Source organism: Bubalus kerabau, chromosome X (genome assembly GCF_029407905.1).
Source record: "Bubalus kerabau isolate K-KA32 ecotype Philippines breed swamp buffalo chromosome X, PCC_UOA_SB_1v2, whole genome shotgun sequence".
NCBI classification, from domain to species: domain Eukaryota; kingdom Metazoa; phylum Chordata; class Mammalia; order Artiodactyla; family Bovidae; genus Bubalus; species Bubalus kerabau.
In genome coordinates, this window is record NC_073647.1 from 122,045,797 (window position 1) to 122,069,518 (window position 23,722).

At 39.2% G+C, this 23,722-nt stretch overlaps 1 protein-coding gene across 20 annotated transcripts in view; it reads right to left on the minus strand.

Moving 5' to 3' along the window:
* Positions 1–23,722, minus strand: part of SYTL5 (synaptotagmin like 5) — a 291,111-nt gene that overhangs the window by 126,761 nt on the left and 140,628 nt on the right. For all 20 annotated transcript variants that reach the window (XR_008708618.1, XR_008708619.1, XM_055565062.1 and 17 more), the window contains one exon: positions 15,572–16,051. Coding sequence is in view for 18 of the 20 variants with exons in the window: in XM_055565062.1 (XP_055421037.1) it covers positions 15,572–15,690 (119 nt within the window). In the remaining 2 variants the exon portion in view is untranslated. The remainder of the gene's footprint in view (positions 1–15,571; positions 16,052–23,722) is intronic.

Sequence of the window (23,722 nt, forward strand, 5' to 3'; positions counted from 1 at the left end):
AAAACAAAGAAGAACTAAAGAGCTTCTTGATGGAAGTGAAAGAAGAAGTGAAAAAGCTGGCTTATAACTCAACATTCGAGGGAGAGAACAAGATGGCAGAGGAGTAGGTGGACATGGAGTACATCTTTCTTCACGGATACATCAGGAATACACCTTCAGACACAGAAGTGCATGCAAAACACCAGCTGAGAGTGGACAGGAGTACCTGACCAGCAGAAAAGAAAAATACAGACCCACGCAAGACTCAGTAGGACAAAGGAACTAGGGGGAAAAACAGGAGTGTTAGTAGCCCTGGACCTGCCCTTGGCAGGTGGGGGAACTGAAGCAGGGGTCCGATCCCAACATCAGGGCAACTGTCTGAGTCAAAGGAGAAACATTTAAGGCTGAGACTGAAACAGCTGATCTGCGGCAGTGTAAATGGAATGAGAATCAGATACTCCTTGCCGCACCCATACATACCGCAGACGGTACAGTGGCTGGGAGCTGGAGTGTAGGGATTGTGGAGCAATCCCTGGGCAAGGGCTACTGTTGACCTCGGAGAGACAGATTGAGGGGATGTGAGGGAAGAGATTGTGGTGGGAAATGCCTGTGGAGGAAAGCCCGGCAGCCATGGTAGTAGAATCACACGTAGGGGGTGGAGCTATCACCATAGCCTCTCCCCTCACCCCCGACACACCAGCATTAGCAATAGAGAGGCTGGCCCATCAAATGCCTGATGCACTACAGAGTAGGACCCCACCCAGGGTGCCCCTTTAAGTGCCTGATGTGCTGATCTACAGAGCAGGACCCCAGCCGGGGGGCCTGTCTATGTGCCTGATGCACCAAACAACAGAGAAGGACCCCAGGCAAGGAAGCCCTCTAAGTGCTTGAATGGGCAGAGCTATGGAGAAAGACTCATCAAAGAGGCCTTCTGATTGCCAACTACAAGAGGCTCAAAAAAAGACTCTGATAGGGCCATAACTACTGCAGCAGAGGCAGCCCATGTCCCTATATACTTGGCGCTGCCAGGGTCCCTGCAAGCCAAGCAACTGTGCCACCTTCACACTCAACACTAGCTGGGGCAGAGATGCCACAGGCAAAAAAAATCTTGCGCCTATGCTCACAGGGTCGCTTCAGGTAGTGTCCATCTCTTTGTGATCCTGTAGACTGTGGCCTGCCAGGCTTCTCTGTCAGGGATGGGGGTTCTCCAGGCAAGAATACTGGAGCGTATTGGCCAATACTGGTTGCCATACCCTTCTAGAGCACTATATTTCCTGCTGCCCTAGCCACCAACACCCCTGAGTACCTGGTGCTGCCAGAACCCCTGTGACCCAAGCAGCTGCCCCACCTCCACACCTGGCCCTCACGGGGGCAAACCCAAGTCCTCCAGGGCAGCCTCAGGAGCAAACCTCAGTGGATGACCCACATGCAGAGGTGGAAATAAAACCACAATTGAAACCCAAGGGCAGTGTGGCTAAGGAAAAAGACCTAAAACCTTCCTTCCCATCAGCTGTATAAGATGCAGACTCAATCTACACGATCAACTAGGCAGACTCTGTGTCTATGGAATATATAAAAGGTCATTGAGAACTCCCACAAAAGAAAACACACTAGTTCTGATAGCTGTGGACATTGGAGGCAAGAACACAGAGGAGTAGGACATTAGAATATGAGCTGTTCCCACAGCAAGTCTAGTGATCAGCACAGTGTTAGAGGGCATCCTAGGGAGATGAGGTGGACTGTGACTCCCAGGGATGGAAAGGACTCAGACAGCAGTGACTCAAGAAAAACATTTATTATTCTTGTGTTTTGACTTGTTCTGTAGACTCTCTTGTATTTTTTTTCTTTTTTTTCTTTATCCCCACCCTCCCTGTTGCAGCTGTCAATTTTATTGGCACTGCTGCTCCTGCTGCTAAGTCGCTTCAGTTGTGTCCTATAAAATCTAATTAAGCTTTTGAGCTTTTTTTTTTCTCAGTCACGTTTTTTACTGTTGTTATAAACCTCTGGCTCTATGATGGGCTTTTGCAGTTCTGGGGAGTTTTTTTTTCTCTCTTTTTTTTTTTTAATTTTAATTTTTAAAACCTATTATTATTTTTATACATTTATTCCTTTGTTTGATTTTCCTACTCTTCTTTTTCCCTTGCAGTTAATCTTCAATGTATATAAACCTTCATCTACCTTTTCTTTCTTTCCTTCCCTCTCAACATATTTCTTAGTTTTATTTTCATTGTTTTATTCTCCAATTGGCAGCTCATTTAAGTTTTGTTTTCCAGTTTGTGCTTTAGTTAGTTTTGCTCAAGTAGATGTAATTTTTGGTTTCCTTTGTTTGCCAGGTCAATCTATTGTACTTTATTTTTGTTGGACTGTTTTGATTTTGCTTATGGGTGTATATGTGTATAATCACACTTTTCATTGTTGTCATAAACCTGTGCCTCTACATTGGGCTTCTGCAGTTCTGTGGAGTTTTCCTTTTTTATTTATTCTTCCATTTTTTTTCTTTTCTCATTTTATAACTTTAACTTTTAACTTTTTAAACCTATTATATCTCTTCTACATTTATTCCTTTGTTTGCCTTTCCTAATCTTCTTTCCCCCTTGCAGTTAATCTTTAATGTATATAAATCTTCATCTACCTCTATTTAACTTTGCATATCTATTCTTGCTTTCTTTTCTTTCTTTTCTTTCAACATATTTGTTAGTTTTGTTTTCATTGCTTTATTCCCCACTTGGCACTTTGCTTTAGTCTTGTTTTCCAGTTTGTGCTTTAGTTAGTTTTGTTCTTAACTGGTGAATATAATTTTTTATTTTCTTTGTTCACTGGGTCAATCTATTGTACTTTATATTTGTTGGACTGTTTTGACTTTGCTCATGGGTGTATATGTATATGTGTATATTCCATTATTTGAATTACTATTTGCCTGAGTTTGTAACTGCCATTTGTCTGGGGTTCATCTTTGGTTTCTCGTTTTTGGATATTTGTTTTAATCTCACTTAATGCCATAATAAACCATTTGTGGAATCTTCATTTCTGACCAGAGATCAAACCCTGAGCCTTTTGAGTGGGAGAACTGACTCCAAGACCCTAGACTACCAGAGAACTAACCCTAGTGGGTATCAAGTAGTGAGAACTCACACAAAGGAAACCACTGGAATACAAGACCCAGCATCACCCAACCACCAATAGCACCCTGTGCAGGACACCTCATCTAAACAAGAAAAAAAACAAAAATACAAGCCAAATCATCAGCAGGCAGAATTACCACCTCACTTAGCCTGGCCCATCAGAGGAAAAACAAACAAACAAACAAAAACTAAGCAGAAATCTCACACTATAAGAAGCTTACACAAACCACTGGAACAATCTTGGGAGGGCAGAAGTGAAAAGAAAGAAAGAATTCAACCTTGAAGCCTGGGAAAAGGAGACCTAAAACACAGTAAGTTAAAAAAAATAGTGAAAAGGGAGAGAAATACTACACAAATGAAGGAACAGACTAGAAACACAGAAGTCCAAATAAATGAAGAGGAAATAGGCAAACTACCTGAAAAATAATTCAGAATAATGAATAGTAAAGATGATCCAAAACCTTGAAAGCAAAATGGAGAAAATGCAAGAATCAATTAACAAAAACACAGATGAACTAAAGAATAAACATGAAGAGAAAAACAACACAATTACTGAATTAAAAATACTCTAGAAGGAATCAATAGCAGAATATCTGAAGCAGAAGAACGAATCAGTGAGCTAGAAGATAAAATGGTGGAAATAACTTATGAAAAGCAGAATAAAGTAAAAAGAATGAAAACTAAGGATAGTCTCAGAGACCTTTGGGACAATATCAAATGCACCAATATTCAAATTACAGGGGTCCCAGAAGAAGAGGAGAAAAAGGGTATGAGAAAATTTTTCAAGAGATTATACTTGAAAATTTTCCCAACACAGAAAAGGAAATAGTCAATCAAGTCCAAGAGGCACAAAGAGTCCCACACAGTATAAACCCAAGGAGAAACACACCAAGGCACATACTAATCAAACTAAACAAGACTTAACAGAAAGAAAGAATATTAAAAGCAGCAAGGGAGAAGCAACAAGTAACATACAAGGGAAACCCATATGCTTAACAGCTGATCTCTCAGCAGAAACTCTGCAGGCCAGAAGGGAATGGCAGGATATATTTAAAGTACTGAAAGGGAAAAATCTACAATCAAGATTACTGTACCCAGCAAGGATCTCATTCAAAATTGATGGAGAAATGAAAAGGTTTTCAGACAAGCAAAAGTTAAGAGAATTCAGTAACGCCAAATCAGTTTCAGAACAAATGTTAAAGGAACTTATATAGTCAAGAAATAGAAGAGAAGAAAAAAGATCTACAAAATCAACCCCAAACAATTGAGAAAATGGAAATAGAAACATATATATCAATAATTACTTTAAATGTAAATGGATTAAATGCTCCAACCAAAAGACACAGACTGGCTGAATGGATACGAAAACAAGACCCATATATATGCTATCTACAAGAAACCCACTTCAGACCTAAAGACTCATATACACTGAAAGTGAGAGGATGGAAAAATATATTCCTTGCAAATGGGAAGCAAAAGAAGGCTGGAGGAGCAATCCTCATATCAGACAAAATAGACTTTAAAATAAAGAATATAACAAGAGATAAGGAAGGACACTTCCTTCCATAATGATCAAGGGATCAATCCAAGAGGAAGATATAACAATTGTAAATATCTATACACCCAACAAAGGTACACTTCAATACATAAGACAAACACTAACAGACATAAAAGGAGAAACTAACAGTAACACAATAACAGTAGGAGACTTTAACACCCCACTCACATAAATGGACAGATCATCAAAACAGAAAATTAATAAGGAAACACAAATCTTAAATGATACATTAGATGAGATGGATCTCATTGATATCTTCAGGACATTCCATCCAAATGCAGAAGAATACACCTTCCTTTCAAGTGCACATGGAACATTATCTAGGATAGACCACATCTTGGGTCACAAATCAAACCTCAGTAAATGTAAGAAAATTGAAATTGTATCAGGTATCTTCTCTGACCACAACACTATGAGACTAGATATCAATTACAAGAAAAAACTGTCAGAAACACAAACACATGGAGATTAAACAACATGTTTCTACATAACCAACAGGTTACTGAAGAAATCAGAAGAGAAATAAAAAAATTTCTAGGAACAAATGACAATGAAAACATGACAAGACAAAACCTATGGGATGCAGCAAAAGCAGTCCTAAGAGGGAAGTTAATAGCAATACAATCCTATCTCAAGAAACAAGAAGAACATCAAATAGCAACACAAATTCAGCAACACATCAAAAAGCTCATACATCATGATCAGGTTGCGTTTATTCCAGGGATGCAAGGATTCTTCGATATACGCAAATCAATCAATGTGATACACCATATTAACAAATTGAAAGATAAAAACCATATGATCATCTCAGTAGATGCAGAAAAAGCCTTTGACAAAATTTGGCACCCATTTATGGTTAAAACTCTTCAAAAAATGGGCATAGAACTACCTCAACATAGTAAAGGCCATATATGGTAAGCCTACAGCAAAAATTATTCTCAATGATGAAAAACTGAAAGCATTCCCTCTGAGATCAGGAACAAGACGAGGGAATTCACTTTCACCACTATTATTCAGCTTAGTTCTGGAAGTGCTAACTATAGCAATCAGAGAAGAAAAAGAATCCAGATCAGAAAACAAGAAGTAAAGCTCTCACTGTTTGCAGATGGCATGATACTGTACATAGAAAACTCTGAAGATAGTATCAGAAAATTACTAGAGCTAATCAGTAAATTTAGCAAAGTTGCAGGATACAGAATCAATACACAGAAATCACTTGCATTTCTATATACTAACAATGAAAAATCAGAAAGAGAAATTAAGTAATCAATCCCATATACCATTGCAACAAAAAGAATTAAATATCTAGGAATAAACTTACCTAAGGAGACAATAGAACTGTACACAGAAAATTATAAGACACTGATGAAATAAATCAAAGATGACATAAACAAATGGAGAGATATTCCATGTTCCTGGGTAGGAAGAATTAATATTGTGAAAATGACTATACTACCAAATTGCAATCTACAGATTCAATTTGATCCCTGTAGCAAATGACCAATGGCATTTTTCACAGAACTAGAACAAAAAATTTCACAATTCATATGGAAACACAAAAGACCCTGAATAGCCAAAGCAGTATTAAGAAAGAAGAATGGAGCTGGAGGAATCAACCTTCCTGACTTCAGATTATATACAAAGCTACAGTCATCAAGACAGTATGGTACTGGCACAAAAACAGAAATATAGACCAATGGAACAAGATAGAAAGCCCATAAATAAACCCATGCACCTATGGGTATGTTATTTTGTACAAAGGAAGCAAGAATATACAATGGGGCAAAGACAGCCTCTTCAATAAATGGTGCTGGGAAAACTGGTCAGCTACATGCAAAAGAATGAAATTAGAACACTTCCTAACACCATACACAAAGATAAACTCAAAATGGATCAAAGATCTAAATGTAAGACCAGAAACTATAAAACTCTTAGAGGAACACATAGGCAGAACACTCGATGACATAAATCAAAGGAAGATCCTCTATGACCCACCTCCTAGAGTAATGGAAATAAAAATAAAAATAAACAAGTGGGACCTCATTAAACTTAAAAGCTTTTGCACAGCAAAGGAAACTATAAGCAAAGTGAAAAGACAACCCTCAGAATGGGAGAAAATAATAGCAAATTAAACAACCGACAAAGGATTAATTTCCAAAATACATAAGCAGCTCATTCAACTCAATACCAGAAAAACAAACAACCCAATCAAAAAGTGGGAAAAAGACCTAAACAGAAATTTCTCCAAAGAAGACATACAGATGGCTAACAAACACATGAAAAGATCCTCAACATCACTCATTATTAGAGAAATGCAAATCAATACTACAATGAGGTATCACCTCACACCAGTCAGAATGGCCATCATCAAAATGTCTACAAACAATAAATGCTGGAGAGGGTGTGGAGAAAAGGGAACACTCTTGCACTGTTGGTGGGAATGTAAATTGATACAGCCACTATGGAAGACAGTATAGAGATTCCTTAAAAAACTAGGAATAAAATCACCATATGACCCAGCAATCTGACTCCTAGACATATACCCTGAGGAAACCAGGGTTGAAAAAGACACGTGTATCCCATTGCTTATTGCAGCACTATTTACAATAGCTAGAACACGGAAGGAACCCAGATGTCCATCAACAGATGAATGGGTAAAGAAGTTGTGGTACATAAACACAATGGACTATTACTCAGCCATACAAGGGAATGCATTTGTGTCAGTTCTGATAAAGCGGATAAACCTAGAACCTATTATAAAGAGTGAAGTGAATCAGAAAGAGAAAGATAAATATCGTATTCTAACGCACATATACAGAATCTAGAAAAATTGCACTGAATAATTTATTTACAGGGCAGCAATAGGCAAACAGACATAGAGAATAGAGTTATGGACATGGGGAGAGGGAAGGACAGGGTGCGATGTATGGAAAGTGTACTGTGGACACTTAATTACCATATGTAAAATAAATAACCAATGGGAATTTGCTGTATGGCTCAGGAAACTCAAACAGGGGCTCTTTATCAACCTAGAGGGGTGGGATGGGGAGGGAGATGGGAGGTTCAAAAGGGAGGGGATATATGTATACCTATGGCTGATTCATGTTGAGGTTTGACAGAAAACTACAAAATTCTGTAAAGCAATTATCCTTCAATAAAAAGATAAAATAAAACCTCCACATTCAAAAAACTAAGATCATGGCATCTGATGCAATCACTTCATGGCAAATAGATGGAGGAAAAATGGAAATAGTGACAGACTTTATTTTCTTGGGCTCCAAGATCATTGCAGATGGTGACTGCAGTCATGAAATTAAAAGACACTTGCTCCTTGGAAGAAAAGCTATGACAAACCTAGACAACATATTAAAAATCAGAGACATCACTTTGCTGAAAAAGGTTTGTAGAGTCAATGCTATGGTTTTTCCAGTAATCATGTACAGATATATAAAGGAGGCTGAACACTAAAGAACTGACGCTTTCTAACTGTGGTGCTGGAGAAGACTCCTGCGAGTTCCTTGCATAGCAAGGATATCAAGCCAGTCAATCTAAAGGAAATCAACCCTGAATATTCATTGCAAGGACTGATGCTGAAGTTCCAGTACTTTGGCCACCTGATGTGAAGAGCCAACTCAATGGAAAAGACCCTGATCCTTGGAAAGATTGACAGCAGGAGGATAAGGGTATGACAGAGAATGAGATGGTTGGATGGCATCACTGACTCAATTTTAGGAGTTTGAGCAAACTCTGGGAGATAGTGCAGGACAGTGAAACCTGGCATATTGCATTCCCTTGGGTCGCACAGAGTCAGACATGACTGAGTGACTGAACAACAACAATAATGTTAGAGGATACAAAATTACATATATAATATGTTCCCAATTATATGAACATTACATGTACACACATAAAAGTAACAGAAAAGAAATGCAAAAGTGGAAATTATCTCTGTGAAGAGGGTCCCATGTGGGTTTTTAAAGTTCATATTGTATGTTTTTTCTAATTTTCTGTCATAAACATTATTTCCATAATAAAGTGTATCAGAAAATGCTAAATATTCCTTTGTGAATTAAGAATTAATAATACAAAACTACTGTAGTTATTGATGCTCTTTATAGATCTTAGTGCATTAAGTTTAGAAACCTAAAACAGTCCTTTGCCATGTAACAGCTGTATCAATTTTAGACATTTGTATGAAATGTTTACCACATATGCTTAATTACTCTGCAAAGAAATAATGATTAGAAAATTTATTAAATACATGTTAACCTATTCTTATTACAGAGTTAAATCAATTAAACCCTAACTCCTATTACTGCTGCTGCTGCTGCTGCTGCTAAGTCGCTTCAGTCGTGTCCGACTCTCTGCGACCCCATAGACGGCAGCCCACTAGGCTTCCCCGTCCCTGGGATTCTCCAGGCAAGAACACTGGAGTGGGTTGCCATTTCCTTCTCCAATGCATGAAAGTGAAAAGTGAAAGTGAAGTCGCTCAGTCGTATCCGACTCTAGCAACCCCATGGACTGCAGCCCACCAGGCTCCTCCATCCATGGGATTTTCCAGGCAAAAGTACTGGAGTGGGGTGCCATTGCCTTCTCCGAACTCCTATTACTATAGGAACCTTAATATTAACTTCATATAAAATGGTCTTATTACTGAAAACTAAAATGTCAGAGGTAACATTTTTGTTAGTAAAGCTTTCATGTGTATTTACCTAGGGGGAAAAATGCACATTTCCCCAGGAATACAGTTAGTATTTGCTTAATTAAATCTTTCCTTATGAACTGACCTAACTGTGGAAGATGAATTCATTCTCCCAGTCCTGACATCCTACCCTATAGACATCCAGCCGTGTTGTAGATTACATAGGCTAAAAGGGAATGGCACCTTCCTAGACATGAGTGCAAATGAATCTCTGCTGCCTAGGGTCATGTCCTCTACACCAAATCTAGGTAGAGACGGTATGCAAGAAAAGGCAAGGATAATGAAAGAGGAATTCAGAGAATAATCAAAGAGATGTACACAAGTGATTCTTGAACAATACAGGTTTGAACTACACAGGTCCACTTATACGCAAATTTTTTCAATAGTAAATACTACAGCATTACATAATCTATGGTTCATTGAATCCTCAGATGTAGAACTGTGGACACAGAGGGCCAACTGTAAGTTATACTCCAATTTTTAGCTATACGGAGGGTGGTTGTTGTTATTCAGTCGCTAAGTCATGTCCAGGTCTTTGTGACCCCATGGACTGCAGCACGCAAGGCTTCCGTGTCCTCCACTATCTCCCAGAGCTTGCTCAAAATCATTCACTCAATGATGCCATCCAACCATCGCATCCTCTGCAGTCCCCTTTTCCTCCTGCCTTTAATCTTTCCCAGCATCAGCATCTTTTCCAATGAGCCAGTTCTTTACATCAGGTGGCCAAAGTATTGGAGTCCTTCCAATGAATATTCAGAACTGATTCCTTTAGGATTGACATCCTTGCTGTCCAAGGAACTCTCAAGAGTCTTCTCCAGCACCACAGTTTGAAAACATCAACTCTACGGCACTCAGCCTTCTTTATGGTCCAGCTCTCACATCCATACATGACTACTGGAAAATCCATAGCTTTGAAAATAGAGACTCTAGTCAGCAAAGTGATATCTCTAGTTTTTAATAGGGAGGTTGAGAACCCCTAACCCCTGCACTATTTAAGGGTCAACTGTGTGTGTATTAAGACATATACACACATATATATTTATATACACATATATGAATACATAATATCTACATAGGTAACAATTTTACTCATGACTATGGTGACTGTATTATTTCAAACAAAAACAATATCCAGTCTGACAAGTGTTTAAGTATAATTACTTACACAATCTATGGTTTGGAATGTCATCAAATATCAGGTATTTGTGGCCCTGTGCCTATGATGAGACTTACAATATGAATCACTTGAAGGAAAATGGTATAGAATCAACATTAACTTAGTTTCCCTATGTGTATGTATATGTGGGAATTAATAAGGTATTTAGTGAGAAAACCCCTAAGGTTTTAAATTCGTTTAAGGCAGAGTCAGATTTTTTCCCCCAGGTCTCTGTGACTCACTAAGAGTTTGGGTTCTATTAGAGAACAAGGATATTCATGCTGAGAGTTTCTGTTAATCTATTAAGAAGCTTTGTGGCAATTCTATTTAATACTAGGAATAAAACAAGATGTTTACCAAACTAGAAGTCCACTCCAATAGTTCTCCTGGTGTTTAATGGGAACAGTGTGTCTTTAGGCTCTTGAGAAGGTCAAACCAATTTCATTCTTAGTGGCAGTGATAAGATTTGAAAAAACAAACAGCCCAACAGATCAAACATTTGTACAGTATTAAGAAGATACTGTTGTTTGGCACTTACTGGTTGCCCTTACTTCCCGTGTGAATGGGTAATTCTTGAAATTGCTTCAAATCCATTTGAACCAAATATTTAGCTTATCTGAAGGATTCCAAACAGCTAATTTAAATGCACTCTCCCCTTTTGTCTCTCCGTCCTTCTCTTTCTTCCACCATTGTGCTGGAAAATGATGGAATCAAACACTTAAAGACAAAGCCATAGGGTTCCCAGGCTGGGCACTGTGGTCTTTTGATGACACTAATTCCTGTTTGCCTGGTGGCCCATCTCAGCTGAGCTCCCTATGTGGAACACGTCATTATGTGCTTACACTTTGGTTTTCAACCAGCATAAAGGGTAGAACCACATAAGAAACTCCTGTTAGTTTTTATTGTATAAGAGCAACACTTCAATAAAAGTTGTATAATATATTATATAGCTTGTAGGTCAGAGCTGTCAGTAAATACCAGACTATAGAACTGTTTTCTGTTCTGTTCCATTTCTTTGACAACTATTAGTAAAGCTGCGGATGGGCTTTCAACAGGGTCGGAATAGGTGCAGTTCCGCAAAAGCATCAAAGCATAGGGGGAAAGAAAGCAATTATGCAATAAGAGAACATGGGCTCTGATCTTTACCAGCTGGACAAATGATTTAATCTAAGGTTAAGTTGTCACAGATCTAAAAGCTAATGTTCAGTTGCTATAAGATATTATAGAAGGGGGCTTCAATGGGCAACTAAGCCCATGTACCACAACTACTGAGCCTGTGCTCTTGGGCCCAGGAGCCACAACTATTGAGCCCATGCACCGCAACGACTGAAGCCTGTGCATCGTAGAACCTGTGCTCAGCAATGAGAGAAGTCACTGTAATGAGAAGCTCATGCACCGCAAGGAAGAGTAGCCCCTGCTCACCACAATTAGAAAAAGCCCGCGCAGCAATGAAGACCCAGAACTCCCCCAAATAAATAAATAAATAAAATTACAAAAGAAAATCTCCTAGAGGTGGAAGGACTCTGTCAAACCGTCTAACCTCCCAAACAGAAGCCTTACGTTAGCTCTTCTGTGAAACCATTCTTTCACTTTCTATCTTATTCATCATAACTTACTTACTCCTCCAGACTCCCACAAAGTACCAACATGCACCGCTGTAGCCTAGCGAAAACAATGGTTGTAAAAGCTAGCATCAATGTTTACTGTTACAATAAAATCTGCCACACCATAAATTCTTTGTGTTGATGATTTTGGAGGATATAGAAGAAAATCAACTAAGTTCACTGCCTGGTCTGACCAATCTCCTGGTTGGGTTTTTGAGGAACTAACTTGGAGATATAGATACCCATGCATGTGACTTATGAACTGCTCTCAGGAGGAACCTGTGAGGGAGAAGGGCAGAAGGGAGTAGGGGAAGGAGGAAAGGGAAGAGAAGGGAGGCTAGGAAGGGTGTGACTTATAGTGACAGGCCAGTCTCAGCATGATCCCATGGGGAGCTCTGAAGCAGAAGTTGCATTGCAACCTATCTGCAGGGCAGGAATAGAGACACAGACCTAGAGAATGGACTTGTGAAAACGGGGATTGACATACACTAGCATGTGTAAAATAGAATGTTAGTGGGAACCTGTTGTATAGCACAGGGAGCTTAGCTCAGTACTCTGTGATGACCTCGATGAGTGAGGTGGTGGGGGTGGGGGGGTGCAGTGGAAGGAAGGCTCAAGGTGGGGGGATATATGTATACATACAGCTGATTCACATTGATGTACAATAGAAGTTAACACAGCACTGTAAAGCAATAATCATCCAATAAAAATTTGGGGAAAAAAGTAGTTGTATTGCAGAGTCTGGAGGCACGAGGTTTCTATACCCATGAGCCATTGGCTTGGGGCAACCCAGTGGGGACAAAAACGCAAGTTTATCTGGTACATGTGGTTCTTTACACCTATGGGCTACTCCAGCCACCCAAAGGTAGTCCTCCAAAGAAGGTGGAAGGTGCCAGTCTTTAGAAGTAAAGCACGTGGAAACTGGGAGATGAGAGCGCAAATCCAGCAAAGGGGTTGAAAAGGATTGGAGTAATGGTGTTGACAACTCATAAGATCAAGGGCAACACAAACCAGCAATAAGCCCAAATGATTTTAGCCAGCCATTATTAAGTGCTTACTGTAAGTCAGTCTTGTTCTAGGCTCTTGGTAATATTACCTTATTTAATCCTTACAACAAGCTCATGAGGTAGCTACTGTTATTGTTTCTGTTCTGTCCATTAAGGAACCTAGATCTATACAGGCAGTTTGTCTAAAGTGATGATAAGACTTCATGGTGTAACTAAGATTTGAATTTGCAAACAGAGATGGGTGATTTGACAGCAATGTACTCTAAACACCACATTACCCACTTTGGCATGGCTTCTCAATACAGGAAGCTGTGAAGAGGGACAGAGCCTGAGTCATTTCGTCTGGGCTCCTATCTTGATAGCTCACAATAAAATGAGACAGAGCATCTAACACAGTCAGTGCAGCAAAAACCTGCACTAAATATTAGACAGTGTTGTTATTAAGGAAGGGAATGACACTGCCTCTTTCAAAAAAATCTTTTTTCTATAATAACATCTCTTAGGTCTGTAAAAGTCTTTCTTCTGCTGTCCTCCCAATGTTTAAAGAGCCAGGGAATCAATGTTTATTCTTGATAGCTCTATTGTATATTACATGATTTGGCCAAATTTCCATTACAGAGAATAAGGAAAGAAGGCAAGGGAAGGTAGAGAAAAAGAGGGAGTATACTAGATCATTACTAAAAGTTACTGAGAATGACAGGAACAAATATTCTGAACAAAGTCCTGTTCGCTGTACTTCAGTCTTTCCTGGGATCTGATTATTAAATTGCTTTTTCCTGAACAGAGTGGTTTTTAATTCCCCAGAGAGTGTTATCAATAACTCCTTAGTACCCTGTCTCCCATAAACAATAGAACGTTTTCAATGCCATTAGAAAATTTAGTCACTTTTCAAGACTGGACTATCAATGCCAAAAATATCACTTTGGAATTCTTTAAAATCATTATTAACTGGATTTCACTGCCACCTGAATTCTAGGCATAGAAAAAGTACAGCATATTTCATCAAAGCCTTTAAGATTAGCTGAATGCCTTAGAATAATGAAAATAAAAACTCTTGAGCTCTTCATTATGAAATAAGCATCAATCAAGAATATTTCAATGTCGTTCCAATTCTAAGCATCCTAGTTCCTTTAGGCACATTGATTATTTTTGCAACATGTAAGGGTAATCTTATGATGTGTTTTCTCAAGTAAAACAAACATAAGCTTCTGATTGCAGTTTTCGGAGATACTCGATACACAAAACTACATGTTACACAGTAGACAGGGACTAAAGAAGGAACTCTGCTTATTTCTGTCCCTCTACTCAGGGGTGAGACATAATGCTGCTGCTGCTGCTAAGTCGCTTCAGTCATGTCCGACTCTGTGCGACCCCATAGACGGCAGCCCACCAGGCTCCTCTGTCCATGGGATTCTCCAGGCAAAAACACTGGAGTGGGTTGCCATTTCCTCCTCCAATGCATGAAAGTGAAAAGTCAAAGTGAAGTCGCTCAGTCGTGTCCGACTCCTAGGGACCCCATGGACTGCAGCCTACCAGGCTCCTCCGTCCATGGGATTCTCCAGGCAAGAGTACTGGAGTGGGATGCCATTGCCTTCTCCATGAGACATAATAACCAAATACATTTAACAAGCAGGACAGGTCAGGCAGCAACCAATCATAACGAACATAGTAACCAATCAGAATGATGCTTTGATCATTGGGAACTGATGATGTAACCAATCAGAATGGATGCTGGCTGAAACACAGATGAGGCCACACCTAGGGATTCAGCTAAATATCAACCCTGCCTACAACCTGTGTGAAACTCAATTCTGCCCACATTACTCAACTTTCTTCACACAGAAACTTATTTCAAAAAATTCAAATGATTTCTGGGATACAATGGGAACTTCTCAGTTTCCAGACACCCTTCCTCTCACAGCTCTGGTCGATAAAAATTTCCACTAAGATTGACCACAGAAAGATATTATACAAATAAATAATAGATAAAAATTACTGTGCACTGAATTACCAGGCACTACACATTATCTTCCTTAATCTTTGCAACAACCCTATAAGATGAGTGCTATACTTACCCCTGCTGTTTTGCTGAGGAAACCAAGGTATAGAGAAGTCGAATCACTGATTCAAGGTCACACAACTAGTACATCCTAGGGCTGGTACTCAAACCTGGGCAGTCCTTCCACTTAACTACAACTTATGATGTCACTGGCAAACGAACATCCTCATCAACACCATATTTACCACTCAATTCCAACCTTCTTTCTGGCTAAATGATAAAGTGCCAAAGATGTTTTCTAATATCTATGCTATTGTTTGGAATCCAGGAAGAGACTGACCTACAATGGTCTCCAGTGTGGTTGGAGTTGCCCCAGTTCTGATCTAAATTGTTTCCAACAAACAGAAAACAGTCAAGGAAGGCAGACAAGTTAAATAATATTACCTTATTCTCTTGTCCTCTACTTTTTTCAAATATTCATCTCTCTTTAGGACTCCCAGGATCATCTCCTTCTCATGATCTAATAAAAATGACAGGTTGATGAACTCAGAGTTCTTAGACATGGTATTTCAGCAGTAGCCCTGAGTGGCAGTGGTTGAATTTTCCAGGTAAATTGATACCCGCAGTTCTTAAGGTCCCCGTGAATAACTCAAGAGTCACTCAGTTGCTTGATGAACAGAAGCTTTTATGAGGTCTCTGAAGATCTGATGATGGTAGGTAAGGATTCTTCCAGGCAACACAGAAAACAAGCTCCACTGGGATTACATTTCAAGAAAGTCATTATTGTTTTAACTGAAAAGATCTCCAAAGCCTTCACTTTGATATACAGTCCAATGGCAGCTGAGTTCCCCTAATGATGCTCAGCGTTACTCCAGGAAGCTACAGAGCAGAAAACAGATCTGCTGGGATGGAATCCAGAAAATACTGCAAAGGTGGAGGGAACAAAGGAAAGAAAAATTAATTAGGTGATTTTCCCCAAAGCATTTGTAAATGTGTCTAGTATTCGAAACAGTGATGTACCTAACTCAAACACCACTTTTCAATCTGTAAACAGGCACTGATGAGATATCTATTGTACTTAATACAGCATCAAAGAGTTACTTATATTTCGTTGATTCCAAGTTCTCTATGTCAATTCAGTTTCTTCCATTATAACGAGCATCCCCTACCAGCCAGATCCTGTCACCACCCTTACAGCTGACCCATGGGAGAACTGGGTCACTAGGGCAGCCTGGACTGTCCACAACAGGACAGGTCCCTTAAGAGGCTCCATCCTGCCCTCCCTCCCCGAAACTAGAACCACAACATAAGAAAATACTACTAACAAAACAAATACGAACCAGTGCTGCATGTATCAGCCTAAATTTCTCTCACAAACATAATGTTGAATGAAAACACTTGCAGAATTCATGCAGAATAATATGAACAGCTTATACATGAAGGAAATAATTTTCAAAGACATTACATCTAGTTTAAGGCCACATACATTCGTAGTATAAATACAAGGAAATTCATGGGAAATTCAGAGATGCAATTGGAGAACACAGGAACTTCAACTACTGGGTGACGTTTTATTCTCAATGTAGGTTTATATCTTATGACGTACATGGTTGTGAATTATACCAGATCTATGTTACGTACTGCAAGATAGCTGTTTTAAGACTCCCATTTTGTCAACATAAGCTCACCAGGCCCTCTCCTTCATATTAATTCTTGAGCACATTCTTTCATTGGCTTGGTACCTCAGTTCTCTCTGTGCATCCTCTTAAGAATGATAGCTCTTAGCATGCCCCACTGGGTTTTGGGATTTGGTATCATCCCATGACAATGTTCCTCAGCCTCCCTCTAGGTCTCTGAACTACAATCTACATGCATGTGACACTTGGTTTGGTTGATTCTAGCCAGATTTCCAAGTGCAACTAGATACTTACTCCTAGACTGCTTTGGGGTCTCCCAGTTACCATAAGTACAGATTGACCTCAAATTCTCAGATCCGAAAGGACAGGCTCTAGTCCAGGGCCTCTTTAACTTTCCAAAGTCCCCATGTGTTTGTTCTCTGCATAGTATAATGAAACCAGAACCTTGCTGAAATGACCTAGAACTGAACTGCTCCCACAGAACAAGAGCGATTCCACCTGGGGGAAACTGACCAGATCTCAGTGAGTGTAGTAGACTCTTTAAATATACTGCAGGCCTTTAACCCATTTCCAAAGTCCTAAAGGCTGTAAGGCTCAGAGGATGCCAAGATTGACATGAAAAGGAAATAACAAGGTTAAGAGTAAATGGGGCTCATCAGAAAGGTTTAGGCTTTTTTAAAAAAACACGGTGGCACTAGTGGCAAAGACTTTGCCTGTCAATGCAGCAGACACAAGAGGTGTGGGTTAGATCCCTGGGTTGGGAAGATCCCCTGGACAAGTAAATAGCAACCCATTCCAGTATTCTTGCCTGGGAAATCTCATGGACAGAGGAACCTGGTGGGCTACAATCCATGGGGTCACAAAGACTCCAACACGACTAAGAAACTGAGGACATAGCTGATTTACAATATCATGTTAGATTCAGGGGTACAGCACAGTGATTGTGTGTGTGTGTGTGTGTGTGTGTGTGTGTGTGTGTGTGTTTCAGATTATTTTACCATATAGGTTATTACAAAATATTGAGTAGAATTCCCTGCGCTATACACTAGGTCCTTGTTAAGTTATCCATTTTATATATAGTAGTGTGTATGTTAATCCCATCCTCCTAATCAATGTCTACCTACCCTTTCCCTTTGGTAACCGAGTTTATTTACACAGCAGAAATAGACCCATAGACATAGGAAGGTTTGGTTTTTCCATCAGATTGCAGTCTCTCTCAGATAAATAGCACAGCTGTTGTTTCTGCCCCTTCTGTGTCTCATCTATTTTCAGGTAAAAATAGGAAAAGCACTTGGTAACTCAGATAATGAATATGTTATCATCACAGCCAGGTTCACTTAACACATACTGTGTATTTGCAATGTCAGATTTAGAATGCCCTATGTGACTCTTCAATAGAATTGTATTTAGAATTTATTCAGAAGGTTGGAAGCTATAAAAATGCTTGACCTGAGGCTTCTGGTTATTCTTGCCTTGGGCTTAAGTATATGCAAGTCTGCCTTCTAAAAGTCCAAGAGTCTACTGAGGAGAAAAGAGGGAGGGGTGGAGTAACACCATGGGGCTATCGCAGGATGGTGACAGAGAAGATGGGAAATCAAACATGGATATAAGAAAAATGAAATTAGTCAGTAAGAGTTTAACGAAATTAGCCCTGAATGGATTTTTACCCATCTATACCTGGACTAATAGAAATGATTTATAAATGAATGACCAAGGAGATCAGAAATAGCCAAAATTTTATCATGAAAATCAAGATGTTTCCTCCAGAAGGCAGGACAGGACTGTATCATTTAGTAACATGGAATCAAAATGCTGGGCATCCAGTCCTTTTGGAAAAACACAGGATGGAGAAGATGAGACAATGAGCATGGAACAAGACAGAGGAGATCCAGAGAGCTACATGCTGACAGTGCCCAGCCAGACTCAGACCCGAGCAGAAGTATTTGGGCCCCCAAGTGAAAGTTAACAATTTGTTCCCAATAGTACATGCTCCATGTTGGGTGATGAGGACTCAGTCTGGCAAATTTTCATGTCATCAATACCTCAAAGCAGACAACTATTTCACTCTTGCTTGAGTTTAACTTTCTTCTGGAGACTTCTGGTTGCAATTGGCTTCCCCTAGAGCTCTCCCTTCAAGAAATGGATGTTCTGGTCCTCCCAAAGGAACCCTCTGTGTCTAGTTTAGTTTGAACCTATGTCTGATCTGCTGTCTGTATGCTAACCAAATCACATTTCTGAACCCTTGGAGGACCAGCATCTGGGCTGTGATTAATTTACTTAAGTAGGTACCATTTTTGTATTATTTATTTATTTTTTGGCTGTGCCACACAGCATGTGAGATCTCAGTTCCCAGACCAGGGTTCAAACTCACGCCCCCTGCATTGGAGGGGCAATGACTCTTAACCACTGGACCACCAGGGAAGTCCGAATATGTACCATTTTTGGATGATTGTGTTAAGCTAGTTCATATCCTCTGCTATTGAATCCCTTACCCACTATGTACACATTTTAATCAAGTGACAAAAAAGAATAACACTAATCAGGAGTCTATTTGATCTAGAGATGAGTCTCATTCTCTTTTGAGTCTCATTCTTTTAGTTAAATGGACCCAGGGAACACTAGTCAAATCAGGAGGGACGAACTCATGTTTATTTTCTTCTTCAAAACCTTCACTTATAAACAGATCTCTCTCCTTCAGCATTTCAGATATGGAATTTTCCCTCTCTGGCCAGTAGCCTTGCCAAACTAAGCTAAATATTTAAAAAGAGGACCAGATGGTTTGGATGTCATTCTATTGCTAGATAACTCAGGACAGGTCATTCCCTCTGCTCAGTACCACACAAAATGCAATAAGGAAAAAATCCCACAACATCCCGCAAAGACCTAAGTTTCTTTAAAAGCATCTGTTTTGAGTAACACACACTTAAAATTCATCAGGGTTGGAATTGTAGGCAAAGGAAAGGGTATATCTGAATGAATTTCATTATGAGGTACTTGAAATGCAGCTTTAAAAATAGTATGTTTTGGGACATCCCTGGTTGTCCAGTGGCTAAGACTCTGTGCTCCCAATGCAGGGGGCCTAGGTTCGATCCTCCGTCGGGGAAGTAGATCCCACAGGCCACAACTAAGACCGGTAGAGCCAAATAAATAAATAAATCAAAACACGTACGCACATTTAAAAAAATCGTATGTTTTACAAATATAAAATGGGAGTACTTCACATTCTGGATTAACCAACACATTTCCAAGTCAATGACAAAAAAAAAAAGAAGAAGAAAATGGATGAACTCTTACAGATTAAGAGTCCAAAGAGCCATATAACCAAATAACTAAATACAATACAAAAACCTTGATTATTTAGATTAGATCCTTTAAAACAAAAATTATTAAAAAAAAACATTCTAAGGACACTGAGGACACGTGCATATGGACCAGATACTAGATAATATGAAATTACTAATCCTTTTAAGTATGAAAATAATATTGTGGTTATTAGTAAGAATATTCTTTGAAATGTTGTTGTTCTTAGAAGGTGCATAAAAAAGCATCCAGTTGGTAAGTGTATTATTTGTAACCTATTTTCAAAGAATTTTCAAAGAAAGTATTAACTATAGAGATGAACTAAATATGGTAAAATGTTAATAGCAGAACCCGGTTGGCAAGTCCATGAGGGTTTACTGTATTTCTTTTCAACATTCCTGTATGTATGAACATTTCATTAAAAGAAGTGAAAGGAAACGCGTCGGGAAATGAGCATGATAAACGGAAGTTCGCAAAGCTGAATCAGTGATGACAACTGCACTGTGTCTATAGACAGCATGTGCCCCTTCAAAATCAATACGTTGACACCTAAGCCCCTGTGTGATGATGTTTGGAGGTGGGGCCTTCGGAAGGTGATTAGCTCAAGAGACCAGAGGCCTCGTGAATGATGAGAGCTCCCGCCTCCCTTCCGCCATGTACGGAGACAGGAAGAAGATAATATCTAAAAGCCTGGAAGTGGGCGTTCACCGAACACCAAATATGCCAGCACCTTCCTCTCGGACTTCCCAGTCTCGAAAAATGGGAGAAATAAATATTTCTTGTTTAAGCCATCCAATCTATGGTGCTTTTTTTGTAGCCCAGACAAATCGAGATAACTGTGTATCATTTTCTGCAGAAAAATGCATTAGAACTTAGAATTATTGTAAATTACTTTTAAAATGATTGAATTACATTTCCTAATCTCAGGTGGGTAATTGACGTCTCAAACCTCTAAGAAGAATGACATGTCACAGATAATCCTTTAACCATTTTATCATCTTCAACAAATAACCATAAAACACTGTGATTAACGGCTAAGGAAGTGATAAGCCAGTCTTATCCCTAGAATTATCTTTGTGAAGACGGTTTCTAGCTATGCTTCTTCCATCACTTGAGAAGATTATGAGATGAAGAAAAACAATTTTGTTGCATTGTTATTTAGTTATAAATTCAGCTAGTCATGAAAAAAAATCACATTTTTAATGAAAAAAAAATACTCATTTTAAAAAATGCACTGCCAGAGGGAATATAATAGTTATGAAATAGAGACAATGAGAACTTACATCTTTGGCAGGTTAACTGTTTCTAATGCAATATGAAGGACATTAACTCCAAGACTTTTATCACTGGAGGTGATCTGGCAAGGAGTGCATGAACTTGAGCCTCCAATTTCAAGTATGAACTGTGTCCTAAGGACTAGTAAGAAACTTGTGAGATTTGCCAGGGCACTGCTTAATAGCTGAAAATTGGAAGCAATGTCAGATCACAGGAAATGGATACATCAATATAACATATTATATAATATTAAGGTAGAAATATGCAGAATGAACTGGCAACCCACTCCAGTATTCTTGCCTGGGAAATCCCACAGACAGAGGAGCCTGGTGGGCTATAGTCCACAGGGTCACAAAGAGTTGGACACGACTTAGTGACTAAACAACAACAAGATGGAAACATACATACTGTATGTCAAGTTAAAAAATCAGGTTATTGAACAATGTATCACAGAATCCTTCTTTATAAAGCTAAACACACATATCAATTGGAAAAAAAAATAGGATGTTTCTGGAAGAACTCTTATGAGGAAATTAACACAAAATTAATTTTCTGTTGCCTGTTACTGACAGCACAACAGCAAGATGAATTTTCAGCACACTTAGAGGGATATTTAGGATGCTTAGAATAACCAGCAAAATAGCATATGCAAAATTTACTTGAGAGCATCTTTCAAATAGATAAGCAGGGAGGACTGCTGCTGCTAAGTTACTTCAGTCGTGTCTGACTCTGTGCGACCCCATAGACGGCAGCCCACCAGGCTCCCCCGTCCCTGGGATTCTCCAGGCAAGAACACTGAAGCAGGGAGGACTACACATGACTATCAAGAGGTTAGAACTGAGAGAGAGATAAAGATGCTGTGAGGAGAGAAATGAACAGTTCCTTAACTATGAACACAACCTGAAAGATTCGAGGGCCAATGCTACAGAACTGCAAGCATTTACTTTTAATTGAGCAGTTTCTTCTCCCATGGACATATCTGTGTGGCACATTTCATAGGGGTGCAGTAGTTGAATTTCTTTTCAAAATGGTATTGAGTCCCTGAGCAATAGTAGGATGGTCAACTAATAAGACCAGCAGCTTTACCGTGATGCTCCAAGAACAGCATCCTCAGAATGTCCCAAAATAAAAACAGCTAGTACATAGATGATTCAACTAATCCTCATGACCCTCTCACAAAATAAGTTCCAATACCCCCATTTTATAGATGAGAAAACTAAGGCAAAGGACATTAATTACCATGCCCCAAATTATGCAGTCAGTAAGTAACTCAGAGCAGTCTGGTTTCAAGGACCCTGCTTCTAACCACGATAGTGACTACCTCTCAGGGCCTCCATGGAACAACCTGCATGCTCAGTCATGTCTGACTCTTTACGACCCAATGAACTTCAGCCGCCCAGGCTTCTCTGTCCATGGGATTCTCCAGGCAAGAATACTGGAGTGGGTTGCCATTTCCTCCCCAAGGGAATCTTCCCAATCCATGGCTCAAACTGCATCTCCTGCATTGGCAGGCCAATTATTTACCACTTGGCACTCCACAACTTATCAGAATCTTTAATGCTCTGATGTTCACTGTGAATTTTCACAGAACCCTCAATTTGAAAAAGATATTTAACATTGTTTGTTCTTAATCATGGCATCACATGTTTTGATATTTTTAAAGAGGAGACTATGTCTATTTTTTTTTAATAAAAAAACTGGTCAGGAATAAACCTAAATAAATTCAAGAAAGAAAGATTTGAAGGAATTACTAGATACACTTGTACCATAATATCTGGTAATTCCTCCATATGCTTTTTAACTAGCAAGACCCACAAAATCCTGTATGCCAAAAAAAGTTTCACACAACACGCCATATATAAATTTTAAGTATCTATACAAAAGAAGCCAGTATAAATAAAAAGAAAGAAGAGACAAGCTGGGAAATAAGATTTTTCTATATAAAGCAGAAAAAGGATAACATAGAAAGTATAAACAGCTCCCATAAATCACAGGAAAATGAACCAGTAAAATAAGGGGCAAAAACAAGAACAGGTAAGCCATAGTATTAGCAATTTACAAGCAATTCATATAAATATGAAATAAAGCTTATTTGGTCATTCAAAAGAAAATTATGACAAGGAAAACACTTTTTAGTTTTTCATTAGATTATGAAAATGTAAAAAGAAGCAAAATCCACTGTCATCCAATGTTTGGTGAGGGTGTGTAGAAATGGGCATATTCATGCTCCATTGGTGGAAGTGCAAATAGGTTCAACTCTTAGCTGAAAGACAGTTCTCCATGGGCTCTTCCATATTTACATGTCTTGTGAGCAGAGGCACTAACTGGCCTTTTATTCTGGACAATCCTTCCCAAACTGTTTGTAGAGTGACTAGTGAATGAC